The 22,275-nt window shown below is 39.5% G+C and overlaps 1 protein-coding gene across 4 annotated transcripts in view; it reads left to right on the forward strand.

Annotated features, from left to right (window-relative positions):
• The window catches only part of STAU2 (staufen double-stranded RNA binding protein 2), a 177,393-nt gene extending 158,722 nt beyond the window's left edge, over nt 1–18,671 (forward strand). For all 4 annotated transcript variants that reach the window (XM_056333372.1, XM_056333371.1, XM_056333373.1 and 1 more), the window contains 2 exons: nt 16,625–16,713; nt 17,561–18,671. In XM_056333372.1, the coding sequence (XP_056189347.1) occupies nt 16,625–16,713; nt 17,561–17,654 (183 nt within the window). In that variant the 3' untranslated portion in view covers nt 17,655–18,671. The remainder of the gene's footprint in view (nt 1–16,624; nt 16,714–17,560) is intronic.
• The last annotated feature ends 3,604 nt before the right edge of the window (nt 18,672–22,275 follow it).

Consider the following 22,275-nt stretch of genomic DNA (forward strand, 5'->3'; position numbering starts at 1 on the left):
GGATTAAGTTGTCTTCTTCTCCAAGTTTTTAAAAAATTATTCCTCATTTAGGGGGAAAATAGTTAGATAAGCATGAAAGTATTCCTTACTGATGGCTGTTCCAGGAACTTGCTTTATATTTTGTTAGAACCATTGTAGTACTATCATTTGCAAACTGACATTGGTTTACATCGCAGTTTGGATGATCTTCTCCAGTTGTATAATCACAGACCAGCATGCAGAGTCTGTGGGTGGTTTTAAGAGTTTTTCTAGTTTTCTTTGTTTCAGGAGTTTGGTGTCCAGACATTATATGATTTGTTTATACTGATTTCATGGTGAAGGAAAGAATAAGTCTGATCTTCTCTTCTCTTTATTGTAACTTGATAGCTGGACACTTATCTCGAGCATGGTTTCAGTTAGGCCTTATTTGTGCTTGAAGAATATTGCTGTATAATATGCATGGTTATGAATGTATTTTCTCTGCTTCTGGTAGCAGCCTTAAAAAGCTAGTGTTCCTTTCATGCTATGATTGTATTGTTTATCTGACAGCTAAAAGTATTAAATTCTTAGAGCTAATTGAGACTGGACATAATGTTTTAGTCTCTACTGCCTTTTACATTACATTAGTATTTCTGCATTTATTGTGAGTATGTTGATTTTAAGTAACTTAATTTTACTCTATCATGGCAGAGTAAAACTGCCTGTAGCCTGATCCTGGAAACCCTCTCGCAGGGTTTGCATACATGAGCAGACTTACTGGAATAATTTTCATAAAGAGTGCTTGAGTAGTGAAGGATTATTATTATTATTTATCTTAATAAAATCTTTTATTAAGATAGAGCTGTATAATAATTAATATGCCTCATGTAGAAAAATATTATATAAAACAGCATCCTGATGACTTTTCTTAGCTGTGGTTGGAGCAGTCGCTAGCCGTTTCTGTGCTTTACACAGTAACATAGACTTACTCAGGAAACGCAAACTCAAACTCTGTTCCTTTCGCAGCCTTAAGGTATTAATAATGACATGCCACAGGAGACTGTCTAAATGCAAGTACAGCTGTTTATCTACCTCCCCAGATAACCAGAGTCTCTGTATAATAAAATCTTAAAACACTCAGGATTGCATGAAGAAAGCATGAGAAGGAATATTATTGCATCCTACCTGTTAAGGAAGCCCCTGAAAAGCAGAAGTACTGGATTGCAGTTCCTGCTTTCATCACTTCTGAACTTAGTGTTCAGAAATATCAATTAGAAAAAGATCAGAAATTATCTAGGAAGTGTGGGGTGATCCTCAGGATACTTCAGTAACTGCTGTGATCATTAACCTATGGAGTCATGTTCTTCCTTGCAGTATCTTTTCTTTGACCCATGAATGCTGAGTTACTTTTTGTGCAACAGCAATCTTCCTTGTAACTGATCCTGGAGGTTAGATTGTCACCTAGAAGGTGGGATATGTGGTTTGTTTACCTAAAGCTAAGAAATTGAAAATCTGTATGTCTTGTATTCTGGACAAGTGTGCTCACATCCCTACTGTTGACAAAAAGGGGAGTCTCACCTCCACACGCTTCTTTGGTGGTCATCTCAGCACAAATAGTGAGCTCTGCTCAGGCCTGTTGAAGAGCTGGAAGAGACAGCTGCCTTGAGGAGAGGATTGTGCATCTGTAGACACTAGCTGACCAAACTGCCACGTCCTCTGTGTGTGGTCCTGGCATCATGGCTGAACTCCAGAGAGGAGCAAGAGTTCACCTCTGGGCTTGGAGCACCTCATTGCCTGCAGGTAGCTCTGTAATCAGCCTGTAGCTTCCTCAGGTCATTCTTCAGAGAAACCTGGCATTCCTCTTAACATGGAATAAAGAAACTGAGCACTTAGCTTCAGGTCTTTGGTTTTATTCCAGGGATGTGCTATTTAAAACTTTGTTCTTATAGTGCCTAATTTGTAAGCACCTGGATTCTTCATTGAAGCTAACCCTGACAGGTTATTTTGCAACTAGCAAGATTTTGAATAAGCTCTTTTTGACAGCTGTGGTTAATAGATTTTAATAATAGATGCTAGGATGAAATGATAAAATAACCATTAGCAGATTTTCCAGACTAAAAGCCAACTGTTCAGTAAAGTTGTTGGACATATATTTTTGATTGTAATGGTAAATTGAGGAAAAGCAGGTCCATGGTTGCACAGCTCAGTTAATCAGAGTCAAGGAGTGCCTAATCTGCATTGCTGAGCTGCCAGCTGGAGAGGTTCCTGAATTTAAGAAGTCATTCTTGAGGAAATCTGGTGCCTGCTTGCATATGCCTCACTTGAAGCAATTTTTGAACTAAATAGTACCCGATGAATGCCATTCTTCATAGGGGAGCAATGTCGGACGGCCTTCATGGTGGTATCTGAAAGTGCCTGATCCATCCCACATCGTTCAGTACTCTTTTTATCTTTCCACCTGTGTTGCAGTAGCAGCCAGAAGTAGGAGTTAATGACTGTAGAGCAAATCCAGGTGCACACAGCCAGTTCCTACTGAAATCAACATATAAACAACAGTAGAAACTGAATCTGAGGGTAGATTTGGCCATTCCATTAAAAAGGAGAGCTGCAAGCAGTTGAAAATATAAAATAATCCAATAAAAAGTACATCTGCCACTTCACAAAATGAATAGGAAAGTAGCTGGTGCTGATCGTAAGTGAAGAGTAAACCTTTACCTCAAGATGCACAGGATAAAGAAATGGTTGAATTTGTGTGTAAAATAGCAACACTGGACTAGGCAGGGGAAAAATATTTATTACAGGAGTTTTTGGCAATGCTGTCATTTAACTTCATCACTGGAGTGATGAGTCACTGAAGGCAGATTAGTTTTTTATTTCACCTTTAGGAAATATCTGAATACCCTCACAGGATTTTGAGGTAAAAGGAGAAGCAATGAAATCATGATACTGCTCCTGTATTGCAAAAAAGCAGGTTAAAATATTCTACTTTTAAAAAATATTATTTAAAACATGAATATAAGCTTGAGAAGGGATGGGGGGGGACAAAAATAGTATAGCTTTGTTTTGTTGCTAGAAAACCAAGTTTTTTTCTTTCCTCCTTGCTGTATAATAAAGGCAGTTTCTGGGGCACTTGAAAGGTATTCTCATACCTGAGACAGAAAGCTGAGTCCAAGCATAAGGGTCAACCTCTCCACTCCCTTACCAAGGAGCCAGACAAAGTACAGCTTGGATTTTATCCACCGGATTCAGCAGCATCTTGCAGGTTTTCCAGATATTGTCAGAATCCTCAGATCCAAATGGTAAATTGGAATTTACACATCTAATCTAAACTTTTTAAAAATCTGTGGAAGAAGCCCACTTTCTAAAAATTAACCTTTTCAGCTGCTGCATTCTGTCAGAATACATGGCACTCTCCATACACTAGCTCTCCCTAAAAAGTGGTTTTATTTTGCAGTTCACCTCTAATGCCAAACACTGAGAGCTGGGATTGCTGGACACTACAGGCTGGTAAGGAATGTATAGGAGCTTAACAGCAGGAGCAACAGACTCAGGTTAACAATTCAGTGACCAGGAACAAATGTGCCCTTTATTTCATCTCCCAGCTAAAATCCTAGATGCAGTTTATTGGCTTTAAACTTTTCTCATTTAGTAGAAAAATAAAAGCTTAGTGTTTCTTCTTTAAATGGGACATATATGGCTCTACAAATTAATCCAGCGCAGGGGTATTCTTTGTTTAAAAGACATGGAATTTGTTTGACAGTTAACTATTAAACTGTATTTAAAATACCTGAAATTTCCTCTGAAGAAGTCTATGCCTCTACTGAAAATTACAAAATCAAATTTACAGTGCAAGTGATGGAAATTATGGAAATGCTTGATGATTCCAAAGTCAGGAGCTAAGTATATGTCTGACAAATACTGTGCTGCAGTGGATCTCCAAGGTCACACAGCAGATTAGTGACAGAGTCACTGTCTTTTGAATGAAACAGATTTTCTATTCCACAAAACATGTCAAGAGTTCAAGTGTTTTCATTTACTTTGAAATGAACTAGAGACATCTTGGATTTTTTTCACACAGAAGAACCAACAAGTATATGTATGTGCTACACCAAGCATAGTCATTAGTCCAGTGGTTATGTGTGGCACTTGTCTGTGATACTGTTACTGAGGAGTCTATCCTGGACCTAGGAAAGCTTTTCTCAAAACTGGCATATTCTCATAAAAAGGTTTGTTTCCTGGTCTAGTGTTTTTCTGAGAAAGCATGTTGGCCAGCTCTCCTCCTGACTTTTAGTTCAGTGTCCTACCCAGCTGGTCATGTGTCCTCCCCAGCAAATACGTACAAGTCCCCTCTTTGAGGAGCAGCAAGATCTGCAGCATCTTCATAGTACTTATGATGTACTTCTCAAATTTTGGTTCTTGACATAAAAAGGCTGGAATGAAGGATATGGTGTTGTGCATACCCAAGTGAAGGCAGGGAGCCAACAAAATGCTGTTGTAATTACAAGTGAACATTCTTGTATCATAAAACTGCAAAGAAAAAGCTATAAATCAGAGCTGGCCTGGTGGTCCCTGGCAGCAAAGCACAGGAGATTTGAGCTCGTTCCCTGAGCTAGCCAAGAGTGGAATCCTCATGGAGGCAGCGGCTCATTCCAAGGGAAGGGCATTGCTCGTGTCTCCTGAGTGATGGTGATGAAGCACTGATTTTGGTGGGAGTCAGATCCAGCCTTCAGCCATGCAGGAGTAATACTCTGAAAAGTGCTGGCCATTGTGGAAAATAAAGCAAGCTGAGAACCAGAGGAATTTTATCAAGAACTCTTGTGTGTTTGTTTAGGGGCCTACAGCTTTCAGTGTTAGGTTTGTGCTATTGTCCAGATCCCTATTTGATCACTTCTTGTTGTACTTGAGTACGTAAGATTGTCCTTTGATTCAGGTGTCTCGTTTCATGTTTCCATACACCTGCCCATGACACTGAACCGTGCTAAAACCTTTCTATGGGCATTAGAAGAAATGCAATGAAATTAACTATCCAAAATGCCCCTACTGAAGTTCCTGTCACTAATGAACATGGACTCAAACTTAATTTTCAGTTAGAAATGGGGTTTTCTTCTGTCCTGGAACATTTTTCCTTTTTTTCTTTCTGGTGTCTGGTGAGAATGTAGGTCTTTAAAAATCATTGATCTGCCTGAGTAATTTCCAGTTTAAAAAATAAGTAAGTTAGTAGGCAGAAGGGTAGGAAAGTATTAAAGCTTTTAGCATTGGGCAGTTTTCTAGAGACTTTTTAAATACAAGCTGGGGGTGGGGTGAGGGGTATTTCCTGTCCCTCTAAAAGATGTGGCTTGATCTGAGCCCACTTTTACAGTTCCAGAGGGGCAAAATAAGATATTCTACTGTTGTTAAAATAAAAATATCCTGAGTGTACAAATGATTACAGCAAAACAACCCCTAAACTGACAGCTGCACAAACAGCACTTGCCCAGCAGTGGTAGTCAGCTACTAGGAATGCCCAGTTTCCCATCAGATTGGTAAGAATTTATAATTAATAGCACATATGGGGACTCTTCTGTAATGAAATGACAATTTAATCTGCCAACCTGATTATGGAGGAGGTAAAGGAGAGAGCGCAGAAATTCAGAGTTTCACTTTGCCGAGCACATTACCTCCCTGTTGATAGTAGTACGAGACCAAGACAGACAGTGTTTTCCAGAATCAGCCCCTACATTGGTTTAAGAGCTGCAATCCTGAAATGTGAAGGGCTCTTTCTCAAACAGATGTGACCCCCTTCAACCCTGATAAACTTCCTGAAAAGATGAGGGAAATCTGTACTGCACAGGATTTGCTCAGCACATGGAGGGATTGAGTTAGTAATGTCCCTGATAATTGTGGATACCTCATTGTAGGAGTCAGTTTTTATTTAAATTTTTTTAATAGGAGTATACACATCTGTCTTTATACCCAGCAGCTTTTCTGGCCCACAAGAAGTCCTCTGTGAGTTTCCCCAACCGAGCTCAGTGGGATCTCTGTCAGCTGCAAGATTTATGTCATCTTTTTCAGTCCTGAGAACTGTTCCTTAAGCTTTTCACATCTGGATTTAATTGGAAAGACATTAAAAGACATTAAGTGTGCTGGAAAGGCATATTTTAGAGAAGATCTTTATAGACACTTCCATTAAAGGAGCTGATGGTTGTAGGTTAAAATGGGATGAGGACAAGCCATCAACAGTTAGCAAGGACAAAATTACATTACAAACTACTTCAGATGAGAAGTTCGGCCTGTAGCTCTCGGGCTTGACTCTGATCTCACTTAAATCAACTTCAATTAGGAGAAAAAATACCAGTTAATGCAGTGTAAAAAATACTCTGAGATCAGAATCAAAAACTTCTGCCTTTTGGAAACACTCAAATTTCTAATTACATGCCATATATGCTAAATATAATGCTTTTAGATGTCAACCTAGATTTGGTACTTTGTTGGATGTACATGCACACTGGTAAAATGAGACCTGGAAAATGAAGAGGGGGATTGTCGTTTGGGCTCTGAGGGTGGAAGTGTCCTCCTGCAAATGCCAATGCGCAGGCCACAGGGGTAGAATGACACAAAAGCAGAGATACGATGCAATTTAGTACATGGGCTTCATTACAGACGGTGTAATGCAAGAATCTATAGCCCTAAACTCCCCCGTTGTTCCAGCTATAATGTGCTGCTTGAAGAAGCCAATGGACAGTCCTTTGCATTAAGTGTAATCTATTGGTTTTGTCTTTAAACCAATGTTTCTAGTCATGTTTAGACTGACATGCACTTACAATCTAAAGTAGTGGTCTTACTATGAGACATCAAACATTCTTTCACTTTAAAATTGCTAAAACTGAGCAACCTAATATTTAGGAAATTACCTCCATGTCTAAAGCAAAGTGTACGGTCTTTAGAAATAGAAACATGTTGAGCTTTAAAGGAAAAAATATGTATTTTTGTAAAACCTGGAGGGGAAAAAAGTACTCTTCAGAATATTTCAGCAGAACGAGTTTGTTAGAGGCTCTCGCCTGTCCTCTTCTCCTAAACCCCAGTATGTCATGGAAAGTGTTTAGCATTAATGGGAAGATCATAGAATGTTGGATGACAGCGACAGGAAGGAGGCATTTGAACTAAAATTGTGGCTGTAGTGTAGACTCTTATTTTCTGTCATTAACCACCTTTTTTCAGAATCTCTCTCTGTCTGTCTTGGGCTATGATAAAATGTATGTAAACTAGTAAAACTGATTCTTACTTTTATTGCCTGACCTTGGGCCAGCCCTTTATGTGCTCATGCACTCTCTTTTCACTTCAGTTTTCTTCCCCTTAAAACCAGGGATAATAAAACTACCTCTGATCCTTAGTGTCGTTTTGTCTCATGAAGAAGAGGATATTTGCAACGAGAGGTGAAAGGTATTTAAGCACTAGTGAGTGTGTTTTATGAGTTTAATTTACTAAGTGGAAGAGTAACCACACTGAAGTAAGCATTGAGTAATATCTGATAGTTTGAATTTTATTGTGTACTAATTTTGGTGTGGATCTTTAAGAATTCATAAAAAAAAAATTAATATCCAGGTTTTTGACTACTCTGCCTAAGCAGTTGCCTAAGAAACCCACTTAAATAACAGAATAAATGCTTTTATCTTTTTTTAAATACAGCTCGGTTTAGGGCTCATTCATTTTATTAAGAGAGTTCTGGCTATATCTACACTACTAATGTGTAGGGCCCTTTGTCTGGTAGGAAATGACATGGTCTTTGCCTCATTTATGTACCGATAGCTATGCAGTGAAGGCTGTGGTAGTGATGTTAAAAACAGGATGGAACTGTGGAGGACAGGCAAATGAAGATGATTGCCTGTTGGAGCCGTTTTTAGAAGTCAGCCAAGAACCTCAATCCACTTATTTAAAATCAAGATCAAAATCTCCTGCAATACATATAGGGTTAATGACAGTGGACTTGCAAATCTATGGCTGTGATGTGGAGAAATGCCTATAAATAAATAATTAAATAAACCAAATTGTTCTGAGAACACAGCTGACAAGGATATTTTCCAGCCATTAAGTGATGAAAGAGACAGTGATTCACGGCCTTTCTTCCGTGCTGGTGCAGGATTTTGCTGCTGTTCTCAGTTTTGGGTTGAAAGCCATGTTTCTTAAAATCTTCTGTGATTTTTGTCTGCAGCTTCTTAGCCATGCTAGTGTTGTCTCAATTGCATGATTTAAACCTCTACCTACCCACACAATAATTGGCCATCTAAGTGCTCTCATTTGGAAGTCTAATGAGTTAGATGTCTACCTCCTTCTGAAAGTTAGTGTTTAAGTAGCTTTTGTCTGAGGATACAAAATTAGAAGCAAGATTAATTTAAGATTAATTGCTGTCTGGAGAAATTCTGTTGTATATATGTAGTGTGAAAGCTTGGAAATTTAATTTTAAAATATGTTTCTTCATGTTCATAGCTAAGCTGTGATGACACATGATTCTTTCTTTGTTCTTTCCATTGCAACAATTGAGGGGGAAAAAATGAAGTTTTCAATCTAGAAATAAATTTACTTCAAATGGACTTCCCAATTTCTAGACTTCCCAATTTTCTAGACAACTTAAGAATGTACACTGAAAAGGTACTTAAATTATCTGATGAAAGAGGCTTGATTAGGATTTATTTTCACTGCTGATACTGGAGCTGAACTCTCACACTTCACCATTGCAGCATGTAGACACACCTCAGTAGATAGGGCATTGAACCTGAAAGCTCTTTCAAGATGTTCATGAAGAAGTGCTAGCTTACTGGTTTCCAGCACAGACTGCCATGGAGGCAAAAGTTAGCATTTTAGTAACACTTGATAATATTGCTCTTCATTGTCGAAAATATGTGAAGAGGGAGGGGTCTGAGAAGATACAGACTTAAGAATAGTCCCACAGAGTCTGAGTCCTGTACAGATCTTTTAGCAATCCTTTCCTCTTATTCCCATCCACAAGTAAGAATGCAACCTCACCTTAGCAACCAGACTAGCCTCTCCGTGCTGGATTAATCTCTTGCATTTTTTTGTGTTAATTTTTTGAAGTTTGACTTTCAGTATTATTTAGGAAATATTCTTCATACAAAAGCATACCTTTAAGATATTTTAAAAATTAAGATCTTTTCAGCATGGTTTTCTCTCTTTGTGACTAGAAAATCTTGTATCACCATTATAGCAATACAACTGTCTCACCTCAGATGACCATGCAGCCCCTTCTTGGTCTGTGAGAGGATGCTTTGCCATTCACTGCTCCTGGAATTATTGCATAGTCCCAATAATAGTGGTCAGATATCTAGTGTGGTGGTTCACGTGCAAAAATAAGCCATACCTAAGTGACTCTACTGTTAACTCAAGCAGTCCCTTTACTTAAGTGGATTGTTAAAGATGAAATGCCATGGAAATAAAATTCCATGTTGAATAGGGTCTTTCACTCCATGTACTTCTTGGAATATCGAGAGGCATGGAGGAATGAGTACACGTGTCTGATAAAACTAGATGGAAGAAGCTGACATGCATGCTGTTACTGATAAAAGCGTGGCTTAATATGTTGGAAAAATTGCTCAAGAACAGTTAATCCTCACTTTAGGATTACCCCAGAAAGCTGGCAAGGTCAGGCTGTACGGGGATTGTGTGTCATTTAAATTCGGGCTGCATGTCTTGCCTGGGGGTAGCATTAACTGCTACAAGGGACTTGTTCTAAGCTACATCTGTAAAACATCATTCTTTGTTTGAAGATAGCACACTCCTTCTATCCTCCAAGCTCCTTCTCTTGACAGGTGCAGTCAGTACCCTTAATTGTAGTGCCTATCAGGTGACTGCCTTTGTGCAGAGATTAATCAGTTTGGAAAATGCTATTTCCATGTAAACTACATGAGTTAATCAGATTATAACCCTGTGTTTTTCATGCATAACATAAACTGTGTGAGGAAAGTGCTTAAAGTCATTTAATTAAGGTTTACATTGTGCAGTGTGAAAAGCCTTTCTGAGTTTAATTTTTAAACAGATGTTAACATTGGTTCACATGAAATCTAATCAGCTGGGGAGAACGGCACGTTGTGAGGAAAGTGGTGAAAACTCCTAGCAGAAGTTATTGCTTGCAATAGAGTAAATTTATTTACAACAGAAGCTGTGAGGAAAAGGGTTTTGTTTGCAATACTATCACCTGTTTTTTGCTTAGCTTGTACATAGCCAACCTGGTAAATCCAAAAGAATTATATGGATATGTTAAGAAGTGAAATTTTAGCTACTTTGTGTGTATGTATGTAAGTCTATACAAGCAAATATATCTTCCCTTTGTGCATTTCTTTATGCATGCAATTTTGGGTGTGGACAAGCTAAAGCCAGGTGGAAGCTTGGTCAAAAATGTCTTCATCAAGAGAAAGCAGAAAGAATCACCAAGAACAATAATTTTGAATACATACAAATTTAAATAGTTGCTCAGCTTTGGGACACTAAGTCCTCAAACTCACCTCTACAGCTGTGATATTGTTGGGTTTTTTTCAATAGCCTTTAAATGTGAAATTTAAATCCACATATTAAAAAGTCATGAAGTGCATCTCATTACTGATGCAGACAGCTTTGCCACAGTGATATTGCACAGATGATATTGTCCTTTGAAGCCTCAGTTGTCAGGGAGAGGGGAACAACCTCCCTGATTTGGGGGGCATTTTTTCTCTTGGCTTAAAAAACAAATTAACACTGGTGGTAAATACACTTGCTACCGGTTTTAATTCATGCATTAACTCTGCTGTTGTCTAGGCTTCTGACTTGCAAGTGAAATTGAGGACTAGAGTTAGACCTGTCTATCATTTTGACCTGGCATGCAAGCATTTTCTCAAGCCTAAACTTGGGCGCAGCCTGAAACTTCTTCATCTACATGGCACGTGGCTACAGACACTATGACCACAACGAGTCATTTGAATGTGCAAACTCAACCTTGAACTAAGACCCAGCTACTAAAGCCAGTGAAATCTTGTCCTTCATGACCTTCTCTAGACCCTGACTTAGTTCAGTTTTACAGTGTATTTCTGCCCATAATTTTATGTCTTCAGAAAACACTGATTAAGACCAAGCTGAATATGATTTTTTTATGTACTTAGAAAACTGATGTTAGGAGACATACCACCAGTAAACTATCAGTATCAAGCACCGTGTTTATTAGGATTGTCTCAGACCTCCTTGGTAAAGTCAACTGGAAAGGCCTCAGAGAACAACAACCTTCTAGATTTTTCAGCTTCATGGAATAATCTGAAATGTAATATCGATTTAAGAGGAAAAACACAAACCACATACTGTGCTAAAACAAACGTGAAAATTTTATCGTGAGGATGTGTTCTTAAATGTACATGGGCTACTGTAGAGCCTGTCTGCTGTTCTTGCTAAAAGAATGATCTAATGTTACTAGATTGTCATTATAAGACACTTAATCCCCAGAGTGAGAAACAGGAAGAATATTCACGAGTTTCAATGCTATTTACTAATTGCCAATTGACTTGAGGAAAGCTAAAAAATTACTGGAAACATCCATCCCTATCCTGATACACACACAAACTAATAATGGAAATGGCAGCCAAGACAAACAGCTAGCAATGCGGTGCATCCTGTTGGCATCATATTTTTGGCACTGTTGTAGCTACACAGAAAACAAGTGATACAAGAAATGTGTAAGGACATCTGTTCTGTAACCTATGGGGCTTCACTCACAAAACAGTTGTAAAACCTTCTGGGGGAGAGAAAAATTTCTCTATATCTGTGCAGATGCTCTATTGTAAGAAAAATATCAATGGAAGGAAGTGTTGAGCCTTTAAAAGAGGAAATTGTTCACCAGATTCACTGTCAAATGTTCCATTCTTTTCTTTCCTTTTCATTTAACCTAAGTTATCTGCCATTCACAAATTATATTTAAGCCAAGTGGTGTAAATCTGTTGGGACTAATAGAACTGAATCATGGATTAAATTAGCCCAGTGTCTGCTTGTAACTCTTCTTCGCTTTGGATTACTTGGGCTCTCTGTCACTCTCCTGACTATTCAGGTCACAGCCTCTCAGCTACCAGCTTCCTTCCTGAATCCAGCATCTTCATGTCTATCTAAGGGGCATGACAGGGAGAGGAGAAACATTAAGGACATCTTCTAAGGTCCAAAGAATTGTTTACTTACCAGCTTCTCTCAACTTTGCTGATCCTTCCAAATGTAAGCAGGCTATGGGAGAAAGAAAAGGGGGAGGTTTTAAGACACTGCAAAGCTCACTCAACTGTTCAGCTACTGCCATTCAGTCATATCCCATGGATGGGCATTTTAAATGGAAAGAAACTTTCCCCAAATTCAAAAGTTGGGATATTAAGTAGTTAGGCTTACCCCACAAGTGTCTTATGGAGAGAAAGACATGGTTCCATGAAAAAAAAAAAAATCAGATCTCATATAAACCTGGAACACATTAGGAAACTGGAAGATAAAGAGGGACTGTGAGATGTAAGAGATGGGGAGGACTTGGGGAAGGAAAATTTAGCTCTGGGAGTAGCCGGGAGTCCTGGGTGAGAGAAAATTTAGGAGCGGGGGGGGGAAAATGTAGGGCCCTGGGTAGGGTGAGATTTGTGAAGAAGTAGAAGTGATTGCCTCTGCTGTAAAAGAAGTCAGATTCTGGGGTGGATAGTAGGGAGGGGAAGACCAGGGGCACTGGAGTGGCTTGGGAAAGACGTGGGACTGAGGCAGATGTAGAGAGTGGCAACTCAGTACTGAGAAGCATAAGCTTTTGAAGAGATTGTCAGCTTCCAGAGCAGCAAAGGTGAGAGGCCTAGCAATGAGGGATGGTGCAAAGAACTGGCTCTTCAACAGAGCTCACACAAACACTCTGACACCTCTACTTGGAAGATCAAGGATACAGGTACAGGACTGCTTTCCTGCTGCTTCCCCGCTCTGATATTTTGTTTCAGAAATACAATAGATCTGAGATCTTGAATATTTTATACCACATTTCAGTTTAGGAAGTGCATGGCTTGAAGAAGGTCGAAATGGAGAAATGAGACTGTACTGCATTACAAGCGGTAGGATCTGGGTGTTGTATTTGTATTAAACATGCTTATTATTAAACATCTTGAATTGTACTTTCATTTTATGTATCCTCTAATTGTTCCGTATTTACTTCCTTGACACCCATATAGTAATGACCAATTCTTACAGACAAAGGGTTCAATATTTTATATTGTAGTACTTATTCCCTTGCTGTTAGAAGAGATGACCTTGTGATCTGTTTCTATTGAGATAGTGGCCTCCTGGAAGTTCCAAAGCAGTTTTTCTGGAGAGCAACCCTGAAAGCTGCTCTGCAATGTTTGTGGTATGCCTTGCAATAGCCAGTTCTATGAATAAAACAGCAGTAACAGATGTACTCATATACAAAGCAGTTCTACACAGTAATTAGGAAATTCAGGTTCATCTAATTAATATCTTCATGATTTGGGGATTTCAGTACCACTGATCAAGATCAGACTGTTCTACATAACATATGATAAACCTGTCACCTAATCTTGAATGAAACATTACTTGGCTCTACTTCTTACCAACTATGAACATGGCCTTTTCATCCAAGGCACTGTACAAACAAATAACCTGAACAAATAGTTCTTCCACAACAAGTTTACAATTCCACATCAGACCCAGAAGCTAAGAATGGATATAAAAAAGTAAACAAGGTGGGTTCAGAAACAGATGAGGTAGCAGTGAAACTGTTGTCATGGTTTAACCTGAGCCAGCAACAAAGTAGCACGCAGCTGCTAGATCGGTCCCCATCACACCCTGGTGGGAGAATCAGAAAAAGTTAAAACTCATCAGTTGAGATAAGAACAGGTTAATAATTGAAAAAGAGTAAAAATATTAATAATAATAATGACAATATAAATAATAATTGTAATGAAGAGGAGAGGGAGAGAGAGGAATAAAACCCAAGGGAAAAAGCAATCAAATGATGCACAATATAATTGCTCACCACCAGCTGATCGATGCCCAGCCAGTTCCCCAGCAGTGATCGGACACCCCTGGCCAACTCTCCCCTGTTTGTATACTGAGTATGATGTTCTGTGGCATGGAATATCCCTTTGGCTAGTTCAGGTCAGCTGTCCTGGCTATGCTCTCCCCCGGCTTCTTGTGCACCTCCTCACTGGCAGAGCATGGGAAACTGAAAAGTCCTTGAGTTAGTCTCAGCAACCACTAAAACATCAGTGTGTTATCAACATTATTCTCATACTACATCCAAAACACAGCACTGTATCAGCTACTAAGAAGAAAATTAACTCTATCCCAGCCGAAACGAGGACAACCGTGTAGGAAAAGCAGATGTCTCAGCATGCATCTCTCCTTGCAATGCTACCTGGTAATGTTTTTTGGAATATCATACATAAGAAGAAAGGAGATCCTGATTGTTTTGCTAATGTGCATCAGGAAAAATGGACATGAGAAGACAGGACATTCATGTGTGCCCTTCTCTACCAATTGAATTGTTTGGTTCTCATAGTTGCTAACCCATGACTGACTAAAGTACAATAGAGAAGCAGTCCTGTGCAAGGAATCACAGGCACTCCCCTTCCTCACGTGGTGAGTAGTGCTTGCTCTGAGATGAAAAGGACCCCAGGGAGAGAAGGAGAAGAGAGAAACTGGGATGAATAAATGTGTCAGGTTACGGGAACAAAGAAGTTGAGAGGAGAGTAGATGTTTCCACTGGGCAAAATTGTTTGGGTTGATTCAGAAACGGTGATTTTGCTGTGCAGTCAAGATGGAGGATGGAAAGGCAGATCATGATTAGAGCTTATAGGACTTGAGAATCTACATCTAAAACTACAAGGGATGCTATGAAGTCATAGAGAAAGAGCTGTCTTATAAAAAATGCAAATATATCAATATGTCAGGAAAACCAGAAGATATGAGGAAAGGGAGAATTCATTCACTGGAGAACTCAATGGGTGATAAAGGTGAAAGATCCAGTAATGGGAGAAATTGTTATTGAGGCTCAGCCTTTAGTCGTAGCATGGAAAAAAGATAAAAAGAAAGATGCAGGCAGCAGAGATTTTAAGATGAAGGGGGAAAATATGTCAATGAATGGGAAGGAGGAACAGATTAGCTGTCAGATATAGGGACCCCAGAACACATGGTAAAGGTAGAGTGTATGAGTAAATAACAGTGATAATCTGAGGTTTACCAAGACACATCATAAAATGTTTAGCTTTTTATTTGTTTGCTAGAGCAAAACCCGTAAAACTTCACAGACTAGAAAGATTCCAGCTTTATGGGTGAAGTACCTTGTACAGCCTTCTGAAGCTTTAGCAGCTACTTATTACTATAGACATATCTGGGATACATGCCTCTTACTTTAGGGCAGCCTGGCAATTTTTGTGCTGTTATTCATCTCACCAAAATATACATCGTCTAATAATATTTAAATTGTATAAACATACCTTTCAAGGGAAGGAGCTGTTGAAAGAGTCCAGGCAAAGATTTAGTATGAAAGCAAATCCAGTACTTCATTACAATGACAACTCCTGTTCCGGACAGAGTCCTTGCTCTCTGAGAGGAATGGAAAATGGAGATAGAGACATGGATTCTTTCTGTCCTGACAATTAAGAAGAGAGCAACTTCCAATCTTTTAAACAGCAGTTGTTGCCTCACTGTGAAGAACAGTTCCATAGGGCCTGCAGTTAATTCAGTGTTTGAGGTGTTACCTTAGGTAACAGCGTCTGTGAAAAGTTACCTTTCGTTCCCCCTGTGATTAGTTCTGAATGTATCTTAGGTGGGAGTGAATAAAGAGAAAAATCCAGTTTTGAGTTCTGCCTTACATTTCATCTTCCAGACAGAACTGACCTCAACTGTTTTACTGGGCTGGGTGTGTTTTCAAAGTCAGCCACGTAGTGCCTGAGAGTTTCATAATCACCTTTTGCTAAATGAATTACAAAAAAATCACTTGTCTTTTACCAAAGCAGTTAGGGGGGAGAGAAGAACAATTTTGAGTCCTAAAGCAGGACTCATGAAGATGAGAGAGAAGCTGGGCAATAAAGAATGCACTTGTGAAGAAAAATATCAGCTGAAAATTGATCATTCTTCTATTGCTGATGCTTCATAATCATCCTGTATTGCCTCACCCTGTTTAGCACACTTCACTACCTTTATATAAGACATCAGTCTGCTGTATTGTTTGATATCCAGCCTTGAGTGTCAATAGTATCCTATGACCCTCTTCCCATTGCACATATCTTACGCAATCATCTATAAGACAGGAGTTTGTCCATAGGAGCTCTGGAAAGCGTAGGCTCTGGGAAAACTAGTGAAGTTTTCTTCTCTGGGAAGCTAGTGAGACGTCACAGGCCAGAAAGGCAAGAATCCTACAAATATATCATGTTCTTCATGTAGGTGCTGAAGCTTTCATTAACACAACTGGAAGTCACTCATATACCCAGGGAGAAGATGACGTCCTCAAATCCATGCACAAGCACAGCTGTCTATCACGGAGCTGTTATGTACCCACTCTTGTTAGCTCTGTAGGCTAAATTGCTTCAATATACAGAAAATTATTTAAATCTAGAATCTCAAAATACAACCTTCCTTCACTTGGTGTTAATACAGTTGTGTCAGTGGGAGTTTTGACAACTAATTTTTTCTTTAGGCAGCATTAAGTGCCTTGAAACAGTTTTCAGAACAAGGACTGGATCCAGTGGAAGGGGCTATGAAAGTTGAAAACGGATCACATGAAATGTAAGTACCATTTAAATCCTCTGCATTTTAATGCCTGTGTGGTGTGATAGATAAGAAATGTTAATTAAGAGCTTAGTTGCCCTTTTAAACCTGTGCAAAACTATTTCCTCTGGAATTTATGTAGTTTGTGACAATTTGAGAGGATAAACAAGATTTCAGGTTTAGCATTACTGATAATGTTTACTAATGAGCTATAAGACAGTCAGTCCTCCTATGGAAATCCTAAAGAAAAGGATTTTCTTTTTATTGTATGGATTCTGTATAAGTAGCATAACACGATTTTTGTCAAGTATGTTGTAGCACGTGATACTGCCTGTAAATTAGGATAGCTATCTGCCAATAAGTCTTTATGTCTGCAAGAGGAATTTTACCCTAGAGAATTTAAAAGTTGAAATATCTTCCAGGTCTGAAAAAACTCTTATATGGAATATTAGCTTTAAGTAGTAGACAATATAACCAGGTTTCACACAGGATTTTCAATTATTTAAGAAAGCAGGATTGTCTGTCCAGTACAGATTTTTTTTCCAGCTGCTAGTCTGTTTACGTAAGAAGGTAGTCTTGTGTTACTAAATAAATTAGGAAGTAATAGAATAAAAGAAAGAAGACTAAAAGTGGCATTTGGAATTTTCAATGGATATATTGTGGCTATTTATAAACTAATTTAATCAGAAACATTTTTCCATATGATCTCATCAGCATAGTATTTGAACATAAATATTGTTGTTTCACTTTAAAATGTTACCTTCCACAGTGACCTTTGAATCTCATGTGCCATCTGGTAATAAACATGTCTTAAAGATGTGCAACCCTGGACCTTACCGCTCTTGTTAATGTATTAATCTTTCAGACAAGTCAAGCATCTGGGAGAGAAAGCAGACAATAAACAGACTAACTCAGGCACCATTGCTCAGGACTGCAAGGATTCAAAGGCTGTCGTCTAGGAGCTTCCCAGCACCCACGGCTGCCACTGCATCCTTATAAACCTGTCAACACGCAATAGGGTGTATGTGTACAAGGAAATGAATGACTAATACCATTATTTGAGTCTTATGTGAAGACAACACTATTCTAACACAAGAGATAGTATACATGGTACTGTTTATTCAACTGTGGAAAAAAATAAAATTGAACATTTCCCTTAGGACTCGAGATCAGAGCGTAACTCGATTGCCCAGAGGCAGAAGAAGTCTGATCATGTTACTGGAGGTTAAAATAACAACTAATTAACAAAAGCATTAGAAAAAAAAGGGAAACTTTAAAATTGATTAATATGGAGGAAAACAAGTCAGCATTGGTTCAGTTATACAATTTTTTCGTAGTGTAGTTTTAAGTTCGGCTTACTGTTTTTTAAATAATGCTTGAATATTTTAAAATTAACCAATGACAGTGCTGTGAGAATTGTAGTTGTTGTCTTCATATATAGTCATACAGCTTATCTTTTTATGCAGACATTATGCATTCTTCATTCTATATGAATATGTATGACTTTAAGATGCACTACTCAGAGTTGTATGCAAACAGAAGTTTAAATCATGACAAGTATTTGCTTAACACGAACAGATGTTAGCTATGATCAGTCTTGATATACTCCGGGAAAAAGCAGATACGGTATTTGATTTTCCTTGCCATAATCAATTAAAGAGGCGTCTTGCCTCCAAGCAACATTTTCCCCTTCGATTCTGCTCTCTGTTGTGTGAAGCACATCTACACCCCATTCCGTGTGTTGTACCAACCCACCATTTGCATCAACTGAGTGTTTTTAATCTCTGCATTTGGACCAAGAGCAAAAGGTAGGACTGCAACATTATCAACCCAAGGATGGAAAACTGTTGATGTAAAGATCATTCTTTTGTGAAAGGAGTGGCAGCAGAGATAAGACCTGTGGCTGCTCTGTACCAGCATATTTCTTTTAAGTGTATGGCCAAATGCAGTAAAACCACATCAGTTCATGTGTACAATGGCAGTGTCGTCTCTTTCTTTATCATTTATAGGTAGACAACTAAGAGAATGAAGTGAAAAAAAGTTCAATTACAAACTAATGAATGGCTACCGTGCGAAAGCCAGGGTTCAACCTACCTTCCCCCATGGCACCACCTTCTACAAACTCACTGTGTTAGACCAGTCATCCTGGCATTTAAGTCATTTATTTATCCAAAACAGAGACATTTTATTTTATGTAAACCTGATGCAATAAACATATAAAGCTTCAACTGACGGCATAACAGTCACGACAACATTGCACAAGATTTTGGAAGCATGTAAATCAGGGATCGCAACTGAAGTGACTCACACAGGAAAGCAGAGAAAGAGCAGTGTAAGGAAATAGTGCAAAGTACGGTGGCATTGATTGGGACAGGCTTTCAGGGTAGCACACATCATGCTCGTACAGAATCAGTGGTGACTAAAATTTTTTTAGTGTCCTTTCTTCTACTTCATGTTTCTTATGGGTATGATTCACTCCTCTCCCAGCAGATTAGGAACCTTTGTGCTAAAATTTGGCAGTTTTCTAGGGTCTGACTCCAAAAAAGAGTCAGGAATAAGCTGCACCTTTCCGTTCCCACAAAACTGGGAGATTTCCAGAGGCATTTGGCACGGGGCAGGCTGAAGTTATTCAGGCAGCAGCACACAAAAATAATTAGCTTTTGCACACCAGCTTTCTCAGGGATATGTTACCTGCCTAACTGGCAACAAGAGCAGAAATTCTACTGCTCCTTCACCTCAGCGGCCAGCTCAGAGAACTCAGAAACAGGCCCAGTCTGTACTTTAGCAGTACCTGCCAGTATGCAGAATGTGAATGGCATTACTATCCCCTCCCATGGAGAACGAGAACAAAAGGAAGAGGCAAATCCATTCCTTGACAACTCTGTCCTAAGGGCAAGAGGCTGAACTTGCTGGGGAGAATATGACAAGGAGACTGGCAGTGTTGTCTCCCTGGGATTAGAACCATCATGATGTGTTGTTCCCTGTCCTGTCACTACAGAGAAACCCTTTGTACTGGTTTGCTGAGAAGCTGAAGGTACAGCTTGATTCTTCATGCCATTCTGTAGGCACAGCCATAAAAATGTGCCCAGTAAACTTTAGATCAGTTGCTTTGTTGCAGGTGGCCTCTGCAGAGTGCCAGGCTTGCTCCAGTGTATGTGGAGAACAGCACAGTGATGCTCGCCTCGTTCTAAAAGAGCAAATTGCAGCCAAATGCCTGCAGCCAGCTATCCAGGCCCAAGGTGGCTCCTTCAGCCCCTCCAGTCAAGACAACAGTAAAGGATGATCTCTATGAAACTGTTATCATCTCAGGTCCTCTTGCTGGTCAGAAGCATCCTTGATTCTAACTCTGACAAAAAACAAAGCAACTACCTGAGTTGGGGGGCTTACTCTTTTTTTCTCACAACTATGGAAACACAGAGCAGATGGGGGAGGAGGGTCATACAGTAGCAGGATTTCTATTTTCTAAATGCAGGGTTGACAAATTAGTTGTCGTAATCACAAGTAAGAAAGCTCTGTGCAGCCTGAGGTAAAGTGCACACAGATGGCAGTTTTAAAGCACCTCCCAAGCCACAGGTTAAAAGCCTCACCTAAGAGGCTCCAATGGAGGCTAAACCAGAGCTTTTCCTGGCATAATCTGAAGATAGAGTTCCTTCTCCCTACAGGTACGGATGGGATCACGGAGGCCTCAGTATGGAACTCGGCACGATACCTCACCTGAGTTCCATGATGTTGTTTTGGTGTCACTAAGGCACTCCAAGGTTCCTGTCTCAATGAAGAGGTTTCAGTCTGTCCACCTGCATATCACACAGGAGAAGTTTCTCAGAAAATCATGCAGTATTTACACACACATATACAGAAATGCACTTCAAATGTAGTCTGGCATTATCACTAGCAAACTCCAAAAAGCCTGAAGATAATTTTTGTATGAGAGGTGTTGCAGCAGCCAGTGGACTTGTCTCTGATCTTCAGTCTTGTTGGTTCACAGCTGTTCCGCTTAGTTCCTGAGCTGGCAGCATGTGGAAGCTGCTGGGGAGGGCTTAATTCCAATGATCTGAACTCCACTTTATTTTCCTTCAGTAACCTGATGTTTTTTCTGACTTTGCTTCCTAAAATTAGAGAAGAGTTTGTAAATAGGAGCATGTGGAGCTGAGCAAATGTTATATTTGGTTTTGTTTAATAATTAGCTAATGGTGGTCACTGGAAGAGTATCAATATGTTTGAATTTTATTATTCATTCTAAAAAGTTAAGTTTACTTTTATGACAGCAGTTAATACTTTTTTTTACTTTTATTTTTTAGAATATACTTTCTTTCAGATAAAGACTTTGTCAAACTTCTGTTTGCAAAGCACAGAGAACAGTTTAGTTCCCTGTTGAGCATGCATCCCATACCTCTCATCCTGGATCTCAGAGCACTTTCAGATGTGGATCTAAGGTGCAAACTGGTGCTTAGGAGTAAGACAGGAATAAGGAACAAGGTTTAGGATAGGCAGTCTGCCTATCTAGCAAACTACTGAAGGCACTGTGGTGAACACTGTGTTCAACTCTTTAAGGACTCAGAACTCAAATTGCCATCAGTTCTGGACTTATAGCGCTCAATAACTGGAGAGAATTATGCTAAAGAGAAAATAGGACCTTTGGGTATCCTCTCAGAAAATCTTCTCAATGCCTTCCAGGGTTCAACAAACTCCAAACTTGCGAAGGAAAAGACTCATCACTGAGCAAATGGGCATATCTGATAGCACTCGAAGGACAAGAATTCACATAGTTAATTTTACATCTGAGTTATCGTCTCCAGTAGCATACTGGCCCACCAACAACTCAACACACTCTGGAAGTTTCTGTTCTCGCATTGACACATGTAGCACTGATTTCCAAAGGGACAGAAGTGCTGCTTCCAACTAATGCAAAACGCAGCAGCATCAGGGCCGTAGAGCTGGAGAAGGTAGTGCCGACTTCTGTCCCCAGCCATCCCAGCATTCACCTTCCGTTTACAGTGGAGCTGAACTTACCCCTCAGCTAGAGTCCCTGCTGAATTCAAGAGAGAATTATGCCAGAGTCCCTGCTGAATTCAAAAGAGAATTATGCTATCATATAATTTCCCCTGATCGAAGTCACAGGATTTAAAAGATTTAGCACTCAGCAGCAGCATTTTTAAAGGGTCTTTGGATAACGAGTAGTGAGGAACCTCAGGGGCTCTTTTTCCCTCTGCCATCTCTCCCTTCTGAAGCATGAGGAAAGGCCTGAGCCAGAACAGATTTTAAAAATCAGTAGGGGAGTAGTCGGCATGAATGACTGCAGGAATATGGAATCTCCTCCTTCTTGGCCTGAAGTGACAATGAAATTGAATCCTTCCTGAAGTGTATGCAAAGCCCTTGATCTCTCTGACAGTACTTTACTATGTGCATTTTATTGGTGGGTGGCTGCTTGTTGTTGTTCTCGTCTCTCTGGCCTGCTCCAATTCCCCACGAAACAGCAGAAAGTTTCCTATTTCCTGCAGCGAGTGTTGAGCAAAAAATTTAAGCTGGATTTGTTTTCCAGTTAATAGGCAGAGGGTTGCTTTTTTGTTTCTTGGTTGGTTT

This window comes from Falco biarmicus, chromosome 3 (genome assembly GCF_023638135.1).
Source record: "Falco biarmicus isolate bFalBia1 chromosome 3, bFalBia1.pri, whole genome shotgun sequence".
NCBI lineage: Eukaryota > Metazoa > Chordata > Aves > Falconiformes > Falconidae > Falco > Falco biarmicus.